The 17,520-nt window shown below is 41.6% G+C and overlaps 1 protein-coding gene across 2 annotated transcripts in view; it reads left to right on the forward strand.

Moving 5' to 3' along the window:
* The window catches only part of SPIDR (scaffold protein involved in DNA repair), a 311,226-nt gene that overhangs the window by 270,938 nt on the left and 22,768 nt on the right, over nt 1-17,520 (forward strand). For both annotated transcript variants that reach the window (XM_024192845.1, XM_024192846.2), the window contains one exon: nt 524-682. In XM_024192845.1, the coding sequence (XP_024048613.1) occupies nt 524-682 (159 nt within the window). The remainder of the gene's footprint in view (nt 1-523; nt 683-17,520) is intronic.

A 17,520-nucleotide genomic window follows, 5' to 3' on the forward strand; every position in this document is an offset into this window, starting at 1 on the left:
GTTTGCCAATTTCTAATCGTCTGGATCACTCTGATTTCAATTAAATTAAAAAAATATATCCAACAGTTTCCTTTTTCTTGACACTTGTTCACCTCATCAAATCCAGTGTTTTATTTAAGTGGATCAAATATATAACCAGTTGTGTTATCTGTGTATTCTAGAAGATTCATCCCCACTTCGGGCAGATCTGTACTCTCTTTCTTTATAGACACAGGAACAAAGTATTACTTATCTACTGTTTCCTAATCTCCAATGTAAATCCTTTAATTCCATTTTCACTTGTTCTCCATTGCTTTTGTTATCCTTTGTCTATTACAAATATATTTGAAAAAATCTTTAGTGCTATTGTTGTTTTAATGTATTTATTTGTCCCAGAGCCCATTATATGCAAAGTGCTTTAAAAGCATTTTAGGCTAATCCCTACTCTGAGGAACTCACAATCAAGTTTTCTGCAATTTGTTATCTATTGTTTCATAATTGTGAGCAATTTGCTAACAGAGAAACATTAAACATTGTTTTGCAGATTATGCCTCCTTGTTCAGGATGCCTACGGAATGTTCAGTGAAGTGCAGTTGCAGACCCCATGTTCTGCAGAGGACATTGAACAGCATAGCAGGAGATGGGAAGGAAAATCCTGCACTTTAGCTGGAATAAGAATTTTGCAGAGAACCACAAGGGGAAGGTGAGAACAATCCCCTGAAAAAATATGCTGTGTACTGTGGCAGAGGTGATGTCATTTTATTTAGTTAAGGATCAAGATACTTCGGAACACAAAGCAGACTTTGTTTGATCTGGTATTATAATCACCATTTGTAGAACACCATGCAGGTAGCAAAGCAATAAAGAGAAAATATAATATTTGAGCAGCTATACACAATCAGCATAAGCAAGTTTAGATAATATTAAGTATTTCCCAGGAAAAGGGGTGGAGGAGGAGAAGCAAGCTCATTATTGTTTACATTACGAATAGTTTTCCTCACTTCTAATAAGATTCAAAGACTCAAAAAGACAGATAAGACCTTGTAGGTAATTTAGTCCATCTCCTTCCCATTACAGGATTGGTCTCTACAGTACATTTTCTACAGTTTTGTCCAGTTTGGTTTAAAATGTCTCAAGCACTGCAGTTTCTTCTATAAAAAGGCCTTTTCAGTTTTGCTTATGTTGCTTTGAAAGGGGTTTAAGCAAAACCAGGGGGGAAATCCCATTTTCAGTCCAGAATAAGCATGTCCACAATGAGTTATTCCAGTATAACTATATTGGTTTAACTATACTGGTAAAATTATACCAATATAACTGATAAAACTTTCCTATGTAGACAAGCCCTAAGAAAAGACTGTAGCAAGAAATCTGGAATACAAAATTAACCTATGGTACCTGGCTTAGTTTTGCTAATTGTATGCAATTTATTTTATTTTTCAATGTAAATATGTCTGTAATCAGTCACAGAAAACTTATTTTAATGAGATTTATTATTTTGTGGAATAGCTTCTCAAGGGAAGTGATGTAAGAGTGTCCACAAGGGGACATATGCCAATATAACTATATCAGTTTAAATTCTCACTCTATCTTATACCAGTATAACTTTCCCATGTAAACAAGTCCTTAGCATTAGTGCAGGTAAAAATATTTTTGATGAAACTTTTTGAGTTGAAAAATGATGTTAGTTGAAACTGAAATGTTTCATGGAAACATCCGTTTCTGCAAGTTTTGTTGGGAAGATTTCTCAGTTCCAGCCCATGAGAGACAGAAAGAGAGACTTTCAAAGCTTTCAAAATGTCTAATTTTCATTTTGCCTCAAAATGAAAACAAATTTTGAAACACTGAAATGTGTTGTGAAATGGAATTGTTGTTTTCTGGCCAGACTATTTAATATAGTTTTCTTCATCTGTGCCTGAAACACCTTTTGCCCCCTTTTATTACTCTGTACCAGTTAGTGCAGTATTAATTTTTGGATTATTTATGTATCTTAAAGAACAAACACTTCTCATTCATTCATAGCTCATTATTTTGATTTTTTTTTGAAGTTACATATTTTCCAAAGAAATTATGGCTTTGGAATGCTGGATACAAATGAAGTCTTATAACTGGCTGTTAGTGAGTCCCAGCACTGCCTAGTAAATAAGAGACAGACTTTAAAAAAATTAAATTCTATTTCAGAGCAACAGTAACTCACTTCTGGCTGCCCTGAGGAGGGTCAGACTATACAGTAGAGCTGGGGTGGGAATTTTCTCACACAACTGTTTTTCACTGAAAAATGCAGATTTTGGTCAACCAAAACAGTTTGCAAATTTGGATCAATTTCAGCAAATTGTTTGTCAGGAAAAACAACAAAAACCCAAAATGTTGAAACTGTATAGTCATTTCTGAAATGAAATGTTAAGACATTTTGTTTTAGAAAAGTGTCTCGGTTTTGAATTTTGCTCAGTATTGTTTAAATTTTTAAGTTTAAAAACCTCAAAATGAGCACAATATTTCATTTCAGGTTGACCTAAACATTTTGGGTTGACCCAATACATTTTTTTCCGGATCTGCACCCAAACCAAACATTGTTATTCAAACAGCCCTCCTATGCAGTGCTTAAAACACTAGTGGCTGGTCTGGGCTAGTGCTGCTGGAGCTGCATTGGTGGGAACATAGAAGGAATGGGTTACCTAGGGAGGTGGTGGAATCTCCTTCCTTAGAGGTTTTTAAAGTCAGGCTTGACAAAGTCCTGGCTGGGATGATTTAGTTGGGGATTGGTCGTGCTTTGAGCAGGGGGTTGGACTAGATGACCTCCATAAGTTCCTTCCAACCCTGATAGTCTGATTCTATGAAGAAGGCTAATTTAAATCCAGGGATAGCTAACATGATTTGCAACATGGTTTTACTGTCCAATGTTTAAATTATGCTTTATTCCAGCGATTCTCAAACTTTTCGCAGACCCCCAAGCCTGCTTCTAATTTTCCCTGGGGGTGCTCAACCCCAGCTCAGCCCCAGGCCCGCCCCGCCCCCACTCCACCCCTTCCCCCAAGGCCCCACCTCCGCCCCATATTTTCCTGTCCCTACTCCACCCCTGCCCCTCCTCTTCCTCACCTCTTTCTGTCCCCTCCCCTGAGCGTGCCTCATCCCCACTACTCCCCCTCCCTCTCAGCATCTCCTGCATGCCGCTGAACAGTTGTTCCGCGGCATGCAGGAGAGACAGGGAGGAGTTGATCAGCGGAGCCGGTGGCACCAGACATGACTCACAGATGCCTAGAGGTCCGCGGACCACAGTTTGAGAACCATTGCTTTATTCTAAAAATGGTTTCTTTACACTCATGTTTCTGTCATCTGTGTCCCTAACTATGACTGTTTCAAATGCTGCAGGAAATGCCAAAAGGTGACTCTTAAGGTGTTGGTTTCAGGAAAACCATCAATGGATTCTAAAATGGCTGTAAAGGAATAAAAGTATAAAGTATGAGGAAAAAAATGTTTTTTCCCTCTGCCCCCCTTCAACCTTGGGGCATGTGAGTCTGGAGTAAGCCAAAATGGGTGATAAGCTCCAACATGTGTCTGTTGTCCCACAATCCCAAGGACTGGAATCTCACTTAAATACTCAGAATGCTCTCTTTTCCCTTAGTCTTGGGTGTTTGGTAGACAAGATTTTTCTTTACAGTCTGATAAGCATGTGCTTACTTTAAGGACCAAAATGTAGCCTAGGTTCAGAAGGCAGTAAAGGGTATTTTAGACTCTGACCACAGACTGCTAACTAGCCTGAACGAATTCTGGGGATGGTGGGCCTGGCACATTAGGGTAGGGCAGAGGGAACCATATACTCTTCTGTTGGGGGACATAAATGCTCTGGAAGAGAAGGTGGCTGAGAGCTCACACAAATGAGTCATATCCTGACCCAGAGCAGCCCATGCAGCGCTTGACCATTGGGATTATGATGGTTATTGCTGTAGGGCTGCAGTAATCCCCATGCAGTGCCATTGTGGGGGAAGAGGGAAAAGGTTGGGTACAGGGTCTCCCAGTGTTGTTTTTTGAAGGAGGTCACTGGGGGCTCTCTCTCCACTTCTCTGATTGTTGGGGTTGGGATGGGCCTTTGGTTCAAAGGACAATCTAGGACTATGCAGTTCATTTAGGCCCTGTTCTAAAGCCCTTTGAAGTTAATGGAAGGATTCCCATTGGACTGGTTTAGTATTGGGGCCCTAGTGTCTACAAGGAACACCTTCTGCAAGGCTCACAGCAATGAACCCTTTCCCCTGTTAGGAAACTAAAGGAAGAAATGTCTCCCCTGACATCATTGTCCAGTATCTGGCTGCCCTATATGGCAGATGGATAGTGTGGAGTCACAGAGAAGCTGTTGTGACTTACTAAGTTTATACAAGTCATTACTGTAAAAGCTGGATTAATAGCATGTGGTTCGGTATCTGTTTCCTGACCATCTTTTTCCTCTCCACTATTCTCATTCACATTAGACCACTAACCCTCCCTGCACCTCTCTTCCCTGACCTGCACATTTTGCGTCAGCCTAACAGAGACTAAAGTAATATGAAGGTTTGAAGAGAGAAAAGCAGACCCAGTGAAATTTTTTGCCATTTAGTGTTTGCTGTGTATATTCTATATTTCTCAAACCAACCCTCCCCCCGCTTGCTAATCTTATAAATTTAGTCTCTTGGGAAAGGAGAAGTGAGATTGCCCCAGGTTTCCTCAGGGATGTAGATAGCAATTTCTAAGCTGTACACATTCCAACCTATATGTCACCTCCCCTCTGCAGTATACTCCACATTTTCCAAGATAGCTTCAGTGTGATCACTAACCAAGTGGATGCAGTTATGGGTAAAGATTGAATAGTGTGTTCAATAAAAGGTTGCATGAGGGGGGAAAATAACCTGCAAATTGTCTATGAAATGCTTCCTTACAGGAAGTTAAAATTGTATGCTGCGATGTACATGGTGCTTGTCTATCTACACTTATGGATTTCTCTGTGTTGGTACTTTAGTTCTGATTGGTGTTGGAAATAAGGTGTAAATTTTTAATAGTGAAGGTAATTAATCTTTGCCCACGGATATGGTGGATTCTCCATCATTAGCAATTTTAAAATCAAAATTAGAATTTTTTTTTAGAAAGCTATGCTCTAGTATAAAAGGAAATATTTTGGGGGAACTCTGTGACCTGTGTTAATCAGGAGGTCAGACTAGATGATCAAAATGGTCCCTTTTGGCCTTGAAATCTGTGAATACGTACAATAAGTTCTCCTTTAGTAGCTTATAAAGCTTTTCCCTTGGTCAGGCAGGCACTAAGTGACTTCATGATGACAATTCCAAAAGCAAACTATTAGTTCTTCTTCAAGTAGTGTCCTTATGGGTGCTCCACTCTGGGTGCGCTTGCCCTCCGTGCGCCTTTGATCGGAGATGTTGGCCCCGTGCACGGATGTTACTCGGTCTTGTGATCCATGCAGTTGCGATATAACACTGCATGAGCTGTGGGAAGCGGCGTGGGCTGAGGGATGTGCTGGCCGCTGCTTCCTGCAGCCCCCATTGGCCTGGAGCAGCGAACCGCGGGCAGTGGGAGCTGCGATCGGCTGAATCTTCGGACGCGGCAGGTAAACAAACTGGCCCGGCCTGCCAGGGGGCTTACCCTGGTGGGCCACGTACCAAAAGTTGATGATCCCTGCTGTAGGGTATACCCTGCTAGGAGGGGTACGGAGGAACATTTGGGGGGTGCACGGTAGGGCCCAGGTTAGCCCCTATGAGAGGCAGGGAGGGAGCACCACCCAGCCCCACTCCACCCCCAGCCCAGCTCCGGCCACAGCTCCACTCAACCCCCTGTCCACCTCCAGCTCAGTTCAGCCCTCATTCACTCTCTGCCCCCAGACCAGCTCCTCCTCCATCCCCATATTCAAAGGAGGTCCCAAATATGGTTGAAGCCCTTCTTTTTGATGCGGTATTAAACTGTTCGATTGCAGCACGGACTAATCGTTATGCATGCTAAAGGATTGCAAGGCTACTTTGCATTCTCTCAGTATCTATACACCTGCCCACAAGAGAGAGGTTTGGTAAGACCCAGACAGTGCAGAAATCCTGTCCGCCCAATAATCGAGCTCCCAGAGATCATACAGACCTCAACACAAAAGTTACCTCTCTTTGGCCTGCCAACTCTCCTTCCCTGTTCCTTTTCAGGGACCCCGACCCCTCTCATGAGAACCAGCTTCGACAAGAAATAGACTCTCTCCTACTCTTGGGTGCTATAGAACCAGTTCCCAGGCAGCACAGGGGGAAGCAGTTTTATTCCAGATATTTCCTGGTTCCAAAAAAGAACGGTGGTGGGAGACCCATCCTAGATTTAAGACTATTCAACACTTATATGAAGATTCAAAATGGTGATACTTGCAGCAATAATTCCATCCCTGGACAAGAGGATTAGTTCTCAGCCCTAGACTGTCAGGATGCATATTTCCATATAGCGATCCACCCATTTCACAAACAGTTCTACCTTATACTGTTAGATAGGACCATTTTCAGTACAGGTTTCTCTCTTTCAGCCTGTCATCTGCCCCAAGGGTCTTTTTGAAGGTTATGTCAGTAGTAGCAGCACACCTGCAGAAAAGGAATTCTGTTCCCTTACCTAGATGATTGGCTTCTGAAAGGTCACTCCTTGGATGTAACCTCACGGGCAACTTGTCGCTGTAGACCTCTTCATCAACTTGGGCCTACAATTGAACATTCAAAAATCCACCTTGACTCATGCAAAAGTTAGAATTCATAAGCACTTATCTAAATTCAATAGAAGCAAGAGCCTGCCTCCCAATGCACAGATTCATGGCCATACCCAACATAGTACAATCCAGATCAGCCCTCAGACCACAGTCAAGAACTGTTGGGGCACATGGCGGCTGGCACTTTTGTTATAGACCATGCAAGACTCCGAATGCATTTCCTTAATGGGTGTCTCAGAACTGTTTATTCACTGAACAATCACAGTCTAACTACACTACTGTCTGTACCTACCTGCGTGAAGGAATCACTCACTTGGTGGAAATACCCTCAGAAAGTTTGTGCAGGAGTCCCTTTCACCCACGCTTCCCAACAGTGTCATAATGATGGATGCATCCCTGCTAGGGTGGGGAGCATATCTGGACACTCACACAGCCCAAGGCAGGTGGATGCCTCAAGACATCACTCTGCACATCAACCTCCTGAAACTCAGATATGCCTGTCTCCAGTTTTTATCATTAATTAAGGATAAACACATAAAGGTCCTGATGGATAACATAACATGTTCTATATCAAGCGACAAGGAGGGGCAAGATCCCCCTCTCTGTGTGCTGAGGCTGTCAAGCTTTGCAGTTGGTGCATGCCCAATCAGATTGCCATCACAGCAGCTTACCTTCTAGGAGTTCAGAATGTGACCGCAGGCACACTCAACAGGCACTTCTCTGAAGACCATCCATCATACTACACCACATATTCCAGCAATGGTGCACCCCGCAAATAGACCTATTCACAATGGCAATGAACAAGAAATGTGCCCAGTTCTGCACCAGAGGTGGGCTGGATCACCATTCCTTGGGGGATGCCTTTCACCTTCAGTGGTCATTGAGTCTACTGTATGCATTTCCCCCAACTCCTCTAATATCCAAACTTCTACTCAAAATAAAAAAGGACAAATCCAGAGTTATTCTAATAGCTCTGATCTGGCCCAGACAAACGTAGTTTCCTTACCTGATAAAGCTAGCCATTTACTCACCAATCACTCTCCAGGCCACTCCTAATCTCATTTCCCAGGAAGGCGGGAAGATCTTTCACCCCAATTTTGGACTTCTTCATCTCAAAGCATGGCTGGTAGATGGTCCATGGGATTAGAAACAACCTGCTCAGAGGAAGTAAAGAGAGTGCTATTACACAGCAGAAAACAGTCTGCATGCTACATTTACTTACAAAATTGGACAAGATTTGCCTGCTGGTGTGACTTCAAACACATTAAACCAACAACCTCATTGGTGTCAGGTATACTGACCTATACCCTAGAACTAAAAAATAGGAGCCTGTCAGTGAGCTCCATTAGAGTCCTCCTGGCAGCTATCTTGGCTTTCCATTCTCCAATCAAAGGTTATTCCAGATTTGCCCACCGAATGACAATGAGGTTCCTCAAGGGGCTTGGAAATCTCTTTCTGCCAACCAGGAGTCCTACTCCAGTTTGGGACCTCAGTATGGTCCTTAAATACCTTTCAAGATCACCATTTAAACCAATGACTACCTGTTCACTCTTCCATTTATCAATTAAAACAACATTTCTAATAGTCATCCCTTTGGTTCGATGAGTTGGGAAAATAGGGGCCCTTATGGCATACCCCCTTTTCACAATATTTTTCAAGGACAAGATCACATTATAACCACATCCCAAGTTTTTACCAGAAATATCTTCCGAGTTCCATGTTAACCAACCCATTCACCTTCTGATCTTCTATCCTAAACCTCACCTAGGCAAAGAAGAGGCACTGTTGTACATGCTTGATGTCAGGAGAGCCCTGGCTGTCTATCTTGACAAGACTAGACCTTTCAGATGGACTCCCAAATTATTTGTCTCGATTTGCAGACAAAAAGATCTGCAGTCTCTAAAGAAACACTTTTCAAATTGATATCCGATTGCATTAGTTCTTGCTATCAATTTTGCAATACCCAAGCACCTTTGCACATACAAATTCACTCTACAAGGTCTATTTCTAGCTCTAAAGCCTTTCTCAAAAATGTTCCCATCATTGAAATATGTAGAGCTGTGACTTGTCTCTATACATACCTTTGCTAAGCATCACGCAGTAACTCTTGACTGTGCTTTTGATGCTGCATTCAGCTTGACTATGCTTTCTTGGTATTGGACTCAATTCTGAAGCACCCTCTTGCTTAGAGGGAACTGCTCCATAGTCACCTAGTGTAGGGACACTACTTGAAGAAGAAGAAATGGTTACTCACTCTGTTCAGGAACTGTGGTTCTTTGAGATATGTCCCCCTATTGGTGCTCCACTACCCGCCTTCCTTCTCTGCTTCAGCGTTCTTTGCTATAGAGCTTCACAGTAGAGAAGGAACTGAGACTGGTTCGCCTGCGTAGTGCTATATAACAATGTCAGGGAGCATGAGACTGAGTAATATACATATGCGGGCCGCACGCACATTGCTATGAGAACTCTCCAATCAAAGGCGCAGGGGGACAAAAGTGTAAGTAGTGTGCAGCACCCCTAGGAGAACACATGTCGAAGTACCACAGTGACTAAACAGGATGAGTAACCATTTCTTCTAGTTATTCTTTCTCAGAATATAAAAGCAAAGGCAAATTTTAAAGTGGTAAAAAGAAATACTTTAACATGATCCCTACCGAGCCTGGAAACTTGCTTTAAAAGATATAATTGATGCTAAAAGCTTAGCACGATTCAAAAAAGGATTAGACATTTCTATAGATAATGCAGACCTCCCCAGTTACATTAATTGATGGGGTTTGGGAAGAAACGTTTCTTATGGCAGTTTGTTCCATAATTGTTCACTCCAGGGTTTTCTTGCATCTTCCTCTGAAACATCTAGTCCTTGTGTCTGTGTCAAAGGCTGGATGCTGAACTAGCTGGTCCCGTAGTCTGTTATGACAATTCCTATGTTCCAAAGTTGTTGTAAAGTTTACCTCACTGATGGGTGAAATCCTGGCTCCACTGAACTTAATGGGATTTTACCCAGTGTTTCTAAATAGAGCTGTGCAAATAACTGGTTTTGTTGTTCACTGGCTGTTTTGAGGGAAAAAATCTTTTTGGGTTGACCCGGAACAAAAAATCTAAATTTTCAGTGAGCCAGAAAGGGAGGGGAAAAATAATTTAGGGTCAAACAAAACATTTGACCTAAAATCGTGTTTGGTTTAGTTTTTGAGGTCTTATAAACATTTTTTATTTTTAAATAAAATTAAACAACTTTTTGTTTTGAATCAAAAAATCTAAATGTTTTATTTTGAAAATGTCAAAACAAAACATTTAGATTTTTATTTATTTATTACTGAAACAGTTTGGTGAATGCAACACAAATTCAGAAAATGTTTCAGTTAACCCGAATTTCCATTTTTCAGCTAAAAAAGTTTTGGCAGAACTGTATTTCTAAATCATTATGAGCGCCTCTGATGGGAAATACTATAGAAATACAATTTCTTTGATGATGCCTGACCTCTGTGATGAGCAGTTTATGTTCTGCATGAGGCAGAGGGCTGAGTTCCCGGGGGATGCTCGAACCCCCCCTGCTCTGCCCCAAGTCCCACCCTCACTTCACCCCTTCTCCAAGACCCCACCTCTTCCCGCCCCTTTCCGCCTCCTTCCCGCATCTCTTCCTGCCCCTGCTCCTCCCCCTCCTCCTCCCCCCAGCACCTCCTGCACACCTCTGAACAGCTGATCACGACTGGCAGAAGGTGCTGGGGGGGGGAAGGAGCTGATGGGTGGGGCCCACCGGTGGGCGGGAGGGACTGGGAGAGAGGGGGAGGAGCTGATCCGCAAGCCTGTCCATGGGTGCTGAGCACCCACTATTTTTTTCCCGTGGGTAGTTGGCACCTATTGCATGAGGTCTTATTACACATATCTTAATTTTTATGTAAATTAGCTACAAGTGTTAGTATTAGTCAGTACATCACCTAGCCCCTCCTGATGAAATCCAGTGTGTCTCTCTCCCTTACCTTTTCTTCCAACCGTTAGCTCTGTGATTTACTTTCTCTTATAGTCTGTTTCATATGCTGGCTTTCTATAAAGACATGGTTGGTTATGCAGGACAACATAGATGACTGCTAACTGCCATAAAAGAGGGTTCTTCAACTGCTGGATGGTAACAGGAAACATGTAATGGCCACAGAGCAAGGAAGTAGTAATTTCCTTCCTTTTGGTTTTCCCTCCTCCAAAAGAGTGCCATCTAAAGGAACCACCCACTTCCCTGGGGTTTTGAGGTCCTTGAAACCATTTAGTAATTGCTGTGTTTATAAGTTGAGTGCCTCAGTTTAAAGCATAACTTAAATAATTTAATGTTTTAAGATACTTTTATTCTTTATTGTTTTTAATAACTGCATAGATATTCAAAACTAATTTATTTTCTAATTGGATGTATTCTTTTTCCTTTAACAAACTTTGATTATTGCTTAGGTTTTCAGTGGCCCATAAAACTGGTGAGGATATATTTATTATCTATCACCACCACCTATATGTATATCTGAGAGTACAAAATGGCCTTGTATTGTATAAGAAAGCATTTCAGTCTCTGTGATGTGATATGGATTTTGGTTTTTGGTAGCACTATCCAGATTATTCCATGCAGTATATGTACTTTCTAATGTCCCATAAAGAATGTAATTATACTAGCTAAAGTTAACAAAAATGGGAAAAAGTACAATTTGACTGAAATACTGAGTTATTGGTTCCAAGTTTTGACTCTCCCCTCCCCCCAGGCTCCCATAGGTACATGTAGCGCTGAAGTCTGAGTGTATATTGTTTCATATCATACATTCTGCAATGACTGTGCGTAACAGGGGAAGTTGAGGAAGCAGTGCTGGCCGGCAATTACAGATTTACATTTGGCTTGCCTTGTCTTTTGATTGTTCAGATTTATGTGGGGGGGGGGTGGGAACGAATTTGTTTTTAGTGTTGAACAAATTGAAATCTTTCATGGAAGGTAAGTAATTGCTTCCCCTCCACCCCTTTAATATTCTTTGTGTGTGTTGTAATATTTGCCTGATGCAAGCAAAAAAAACCCCAAAACACCTGTTTCTTAAAAATGTCTCTTTCTGTAATATTTTTAGACTAAAGTGGGGGGGTCAAAGAGGTGAAGTAAATTATTTTCTTGCGATTTTTATAATATTGAAGCGAGATTTTTTTGTTTTGTAGTTGCAGAAAGTTTCAAAGACAGTGGAAGACCATTGCTTTCTAAGAGCAGTTTGGCTTCTCTCTAGTGTAGGCTGGTGGTTGCAGGGCCTGTATGTCTATATTGCCGGAAATAAGACTTTTACTTGTTACAAGAGGCTCAGTTAAGCAATAATTAGCCTACTGAGCAACTAGATGAAGAAGCTCAGCAGGCCCCATGGACGGGGAGTGGTACTGATGCCAGTTCCTACAAGGAATTGTGTAATCTCTGCACTTTCCAGCAGCCACGACTTTAGATGTTCTATGCTGCACTTCTCCAGTATCCCTGATGCTGCCAAATCCAGGCACCATATTCTGTTTCATTAAGTGTACTCCACTGAACATGTTTGAAGTAATATGTGTTCTAAGATACGGATGGTCTTTTCCCTGGAAAACTGACAGGGTGGCCAAAAGAAATATGGTGTGTATGCCAGATATTCGCTACTGTGTTGTCTAGTAGCCAAAAGATTGAAGATTCAATTTGAGTAAATATCCTAATGTCTTTGGCCTGTAGACAGGGCTGGAAATCTCATTAGATCAGGTTTTCTCACAAGATGTGCAGTTCTCTAGCTGGAAATGAAAGAAGAATATTCTCTTCATATATGACTTTCTTTTCCAATTCTAGCTGTGATCATGTAGGACATGTAGTTCTATTGCACCGTTCATCTGGGGATGCTGAAACACTCTAAAGGTATTAATTTCAACACCACTGTGATGTAGGTCTGTATTATGCCCATTACAGTGGAGTTGATTGAGAAATAAAGAGGTTTAAGTAACTTGCTCAAATCCACATGGCAAGCCTATGGCAGACCTTGGATGGAACCCAGAATTCCTGCTTCCTGACCCCTTCTGCAACCATTATACTACATTACCTAGCTTCTTACATTTTACTAATCCATAGACCCATTCTCTCCCTTCTTTCTTCTTTGTCCTTTTCTTCTTTTGTCTGTCTTGGTCTTTATCCTTTCTCATTTTCTCCTGAATTTGCTGCGTAATGATTTTTAAGTAAAATATTTATAAATTGCATTTTGCTGCAGAAAAACTAATATAGACCTAATCTAGAAACATAGTCAACTGCTTCGAGTGCATCAGTTAAACTTTCTCCCGGCAGGGTTAAGTGACATGGTGCCAGAAGGTTGTCTGCAGCTAAACACCTGTCTATATTAGAGCTTCTAATGTTGCTGGTGTTCGCAATGTTGGGAAATTTATCAAAAATGTCTGTGGTGTCAACAAAGTCAGTCTCAGCTCACCCATCTGTTAAACAGATGTTAATAATATCTACTTTCTTTATCAAAAATCAAACACACATACACACTAAAAGACAAAAGGTAAGAAACAGAAGGTGGTTTGTGTTTCCTGATCACACTGCTGAAATGTGAAACTGGGGAGGGAGGTGGTTAGGCGTATAAATGAAAGCCTCAGAGCAGGGCAGCACATTCTTTACTCCAGGGGGTGGGGGTGGCAGCTACTTGTCTCTGTTTTTGTTCATATCAGCATCTATCTTCTAGTAATTGTTCCATTCAGTGGTTTAAGATGATTTATTAAATAGGTCATGAGTTACTTCTGCACATGCAGAAGGTGGTGGTTTTGTTTGTTTTGTTGTTTTTTCATTCTGTCAACCATGTGTTCAACTTGTTTAATAATATGGATTATTAAAACCTCAACCAGAACTGAGGATTCAGACAGGACAGTTTGAGTTTATGGATCTACAGAAAAAGAGGCAGCATGTTCAACTTTTCAGAGTAAAGTTGTAAATAATTATTTTCAAGTATAATGGATGTAAAAACAAACCTGAACAGTTCCTATTGGTATGGGGTGTGAGCAGAGCTGGAAAGATTCAGGGCAAGAGAAGGGGAGAGCACTTGACATGGAGAGGGGTCCTATGTCATAAGACCACTATTCCCTGCATCCTTGTACATTTTGGTTATCGATAGACAACATATTTCCGCATTCAGCGTGGGATGGAAGGATTTTTTCCACACGTATATTTTAGTTTGTTATGGAGATGCTGGTCATGACTCCATTAGTTGAGGGGTTTTGTTTGTTTTTAATTTACAAAAGGGATTCAACCCTTTGTTTTGTAGGAAGAATAAGAATACAAAGTAATATATTAGATTCCTTGTCTTTTAAGTAAGAACAACATTATTTAAAAGATGATGTTTTTTTCCTTGTAACTGTTGCTTCTTTTTATTTTGTCCATGTTTCTTTGTCACAAAAATGTTCAAAAAATATTGCCATTATTCCCCCTTCCACGACCATGCACAAACACAGAGCAAACTTGCAGGGAGTTCTCCTTTCTTATTATACAGTGAGATAAATTCCTTACTCACTGTGGGTCAACCCAGACCTTTCACTGTAGCACAGAGCCAGCTGGAGTTGCACACTTTGGCTTGGTTCCATAGCGAGTGCTACCAATGTTGGGTGAAATACAACCTTTTTCAGAGGGCCTGCATTAGGGTGACCAGATAGCAAGTGTGAAAAATCAGGACAGAGAGTGGGGGGTAATAGCCTATATAAGAAAAATCCCCAAATATCGGGATTGTCCCTATAAAATCGGGACATCTGGTCACCCTAACCTGCATACACACAGCCTATGCACCACTCAATCCTTGAAATTTAGGCTCAAGTGGGACATGAGGGTTGCATAGGCCTTGTACTAGCTTGTTGTGCAGGGTTAATTTCACTCATTGTGAGGGGAAAGCATTTTCCAAAGATGAGGATATAGTCCCTGTGTGGTTTCCATCCTCTTCTCCCCAACTGCCTAGGAAGCAAAGTCCATGACTGTTTGGAGTGTAGGTATGCAAATACAATGCCTTCTGGACTCCATGTGGGCGGGGAAGCAGGTCCTTTGGAAGGGGCACTGACTGATACTCCCCCAGCATTCACAAATAGCAGCTCCAAAACAGAATTTCCAGCCTGGTAGAGAGAGAAGCACAACTTGATTTCTACCTTTGCAGATCCCTCTGGTATTATAACCCCCATATTACTAGTCTGACTAATAACATCAAAGGAAAGTGTGGGGCCAAGATATTTAGTAGCTAGACAGTTGCTAAGTAATTTTGTTTCCCTGAATGGATTTGTAAACAAATAGTGTGAATTACTGTGCAATTAGGTGCTTCTAGTTCAAGCAAGATAGGCTGCTTCCCATTGTATGCTTCCTTACAGAAAAGTCAGTTACCCTTTCCTGGTGAAAAGTAAGTAATAAGAACAAACTTCACACCACCTGTGTGAGGCACCAACACAGCCTCTGGGAGGAGACAGCATCATCCCTTGGGCGTTGGAGACAGGGCATGGGTCAAGTGTGCAGCTGAGCTTCTACAGTTTACTGCCTGTGTTAACTATTCCATTCTCACTTTGCGACCTCCACATGCATGCACTAAACCTCTGTGTGTAGTCTCTTATACAGAAGTAAGGTTGCCTTGGTTCCTGTATAATCCCCAAATGCAGCTTAATCCCCAAATGCAGCTTCCTGCACTAGCCATGAGACCACGTTGCCTCCCACAAACATCAAGGCTACTTTACTTATACAATGGCAGAGATGCTTAATGACTTCTTTGTTTCGGTCTTCACCGAGAAGTCTGAAGGAATGCCTAACATAGTGAATGCTAATGGGAAGGGGGTAGGTTTAGCAGATAAAATAAAAAAAGAACCAGTTAAAAATCACTTAGAAAAGTTAGATGCCTGCAAGTCACCAGGGCCTGATGAAATGCATCCTAGAATACTCAAGGAGCTAATAGAGGAGATATCTGAGCCTCTAGCTATTATCTTTGGAAAATCATGGGAGATGGGAGAGATTCCAGAAGACTGGAAAAGGGCAAATATAGTGCCCATCTATAAAAAGACTAGTTAGTTTAACTTCTGTGCCAGGGAAGATAATGGAGCAAGTAATTAAGGAAATCATCTGCAAACACTTGGAAGGTGGTAAGGTGATAGGGAACAGCCAGCATGGATTTGTAAAGAACAAATCATGTCAAACCAATCTGATAGCTTTCTTTGATAGGATAACGAGTCTTGTGGATAAGGGAGAAGCTGTGGATGTGGTATACCTAGACTTTAGTAAGGCATTTGATACAGTCTCGCATGATATTCTTATCGATAAACTAGGCAAATACAATTGAGATGGGGCTACTATAAGGTGGGTGCATAACTGGCTGGATAACCGTACTCAGAGAGTTGTTATTAATGGTTCCCAATCCTGCTGGAAAGGCATAATGAGTGGGGTTCCGCAGGGGTCTGTTTTGGGACCGGCTCTGTTCAATATCTTCATTAACAACTTAGATATTGGCATAGAAAGTACACTTATTAAGTTTGCGGATGATACCAAACTGGGAGGGATTGCAACTGCTTTGGAGGACAGGGTCATAATTCAAAATGATCTGTACAAATTGGAGAAATGGTCTGAGTTAAACAGGATGAATTTTAACAAAGACAAATGCAAAGTGCTCCACTTAGGAAGAAAAAATCAGTTTCACACATACAGAATGGGAAGAGACTGTCTAGGAAGGAGTACGGCAGAAAGGGATCTAGGGGTTATGGTGGACCACAAGCTAAATATGAGTCAACAGTGTGATGCTGTTGCAAAAAAAGCAAACATGATTCTGGGATGTATTAACAGGTGTGTTGTGTGCAAGACACGAGAAGTCATTCTTCCGCTCTACTCTGCTCTGGTTAGGCCTCAGCTGGAGTATTGTGTCCAGTTCTGGGCACCGCATTTCAAGAAAGATGTGGAGAAATTGGAAAGGGTCCAGAGAAGAGCAACAAGAATGATTAAAGGTCTTGAGAACATGACCTATGAAGGAAGGCTGAAAGAATTGGGTTTGTTTAGTTTGGAAAAGAGAAGACTGAGAAGGGGACATGATAGCAGTTTTCAGGTATCTAAAAGGGTGTCATAAGGAGGAGGGAGAAAACTTGTTCACCTTAGCCTCTAAGGATAGAACAAGAAGCAATGGGCTTAAACTGCAGCAAGGGAGGTTTAGGTTGGACAGTAGGAAAAAGTTCCTAACTGTCAGGGTGGTTAAACACTGGAATAAATTGCCTAGGGAGGTTGTGGAATCTCCATCTCTGGAGATATTTAAGAGTAGGTTAGATAAATGTCTATCAGGGATGGTCTAGACAGTATTTGGTCCTGCCATGCGGGCAGGGGACTGGACTCGATGACCTCTCGAGGTCCCTTCCAGTCCTAGAATCTATGAATCTATGAGAGTGACCACACAGGGCTTTGATGCACCTGTAACTAATGTGCTTTAACTTTACACTTCTATAAATTTGCAATTTGTCTTAACTTTCCTGAGTGTAGACAAGCCCTTAGATTCTCCTCCTGGCTCTGCTAGAGACATGTACTCAACTTTGCTATTCCACGGTTTTCCTATCTGAAAAGTTTGGCCCTAGTAGGAGGGATAGCAAAGGTGTACAAAGCACTATAAAATTAGCTTTGTGAATGCTGATAATCCACTTTGAGATCCTTGAATGGAAGACATTAAAGAAGAGCAAAGTACTATTTTCATTTCTTTTTTTATTTGCATCCACCCTTATTTCTCCTCAGTCTGTTATTCCTCTTTCCCTAAACTTGTCTCACCCCAGTCCACTTATCCAGGGTATCTATCCATTTTGTATGTAGGTTTCTAAATGCACAATAGAGTACTTAGTTTTAAAAA

This window comes from Terrapene carolina, unplaced genomic scaffold (genome assembly GCF_002925995.2).
Source record: "Terrapene carolina triunguis isolate 2854851 unplaced genomic scaffold, T_m_triunguis-2.0 Scaffold58, whole genome shotgun sequence".
NCBI classification, from domain to species: domain Eukaryota; kingdom Metazoa; phylum Chordata; order Testudines; family Emydidae; genus Terrapene; species Terrapene triunguis.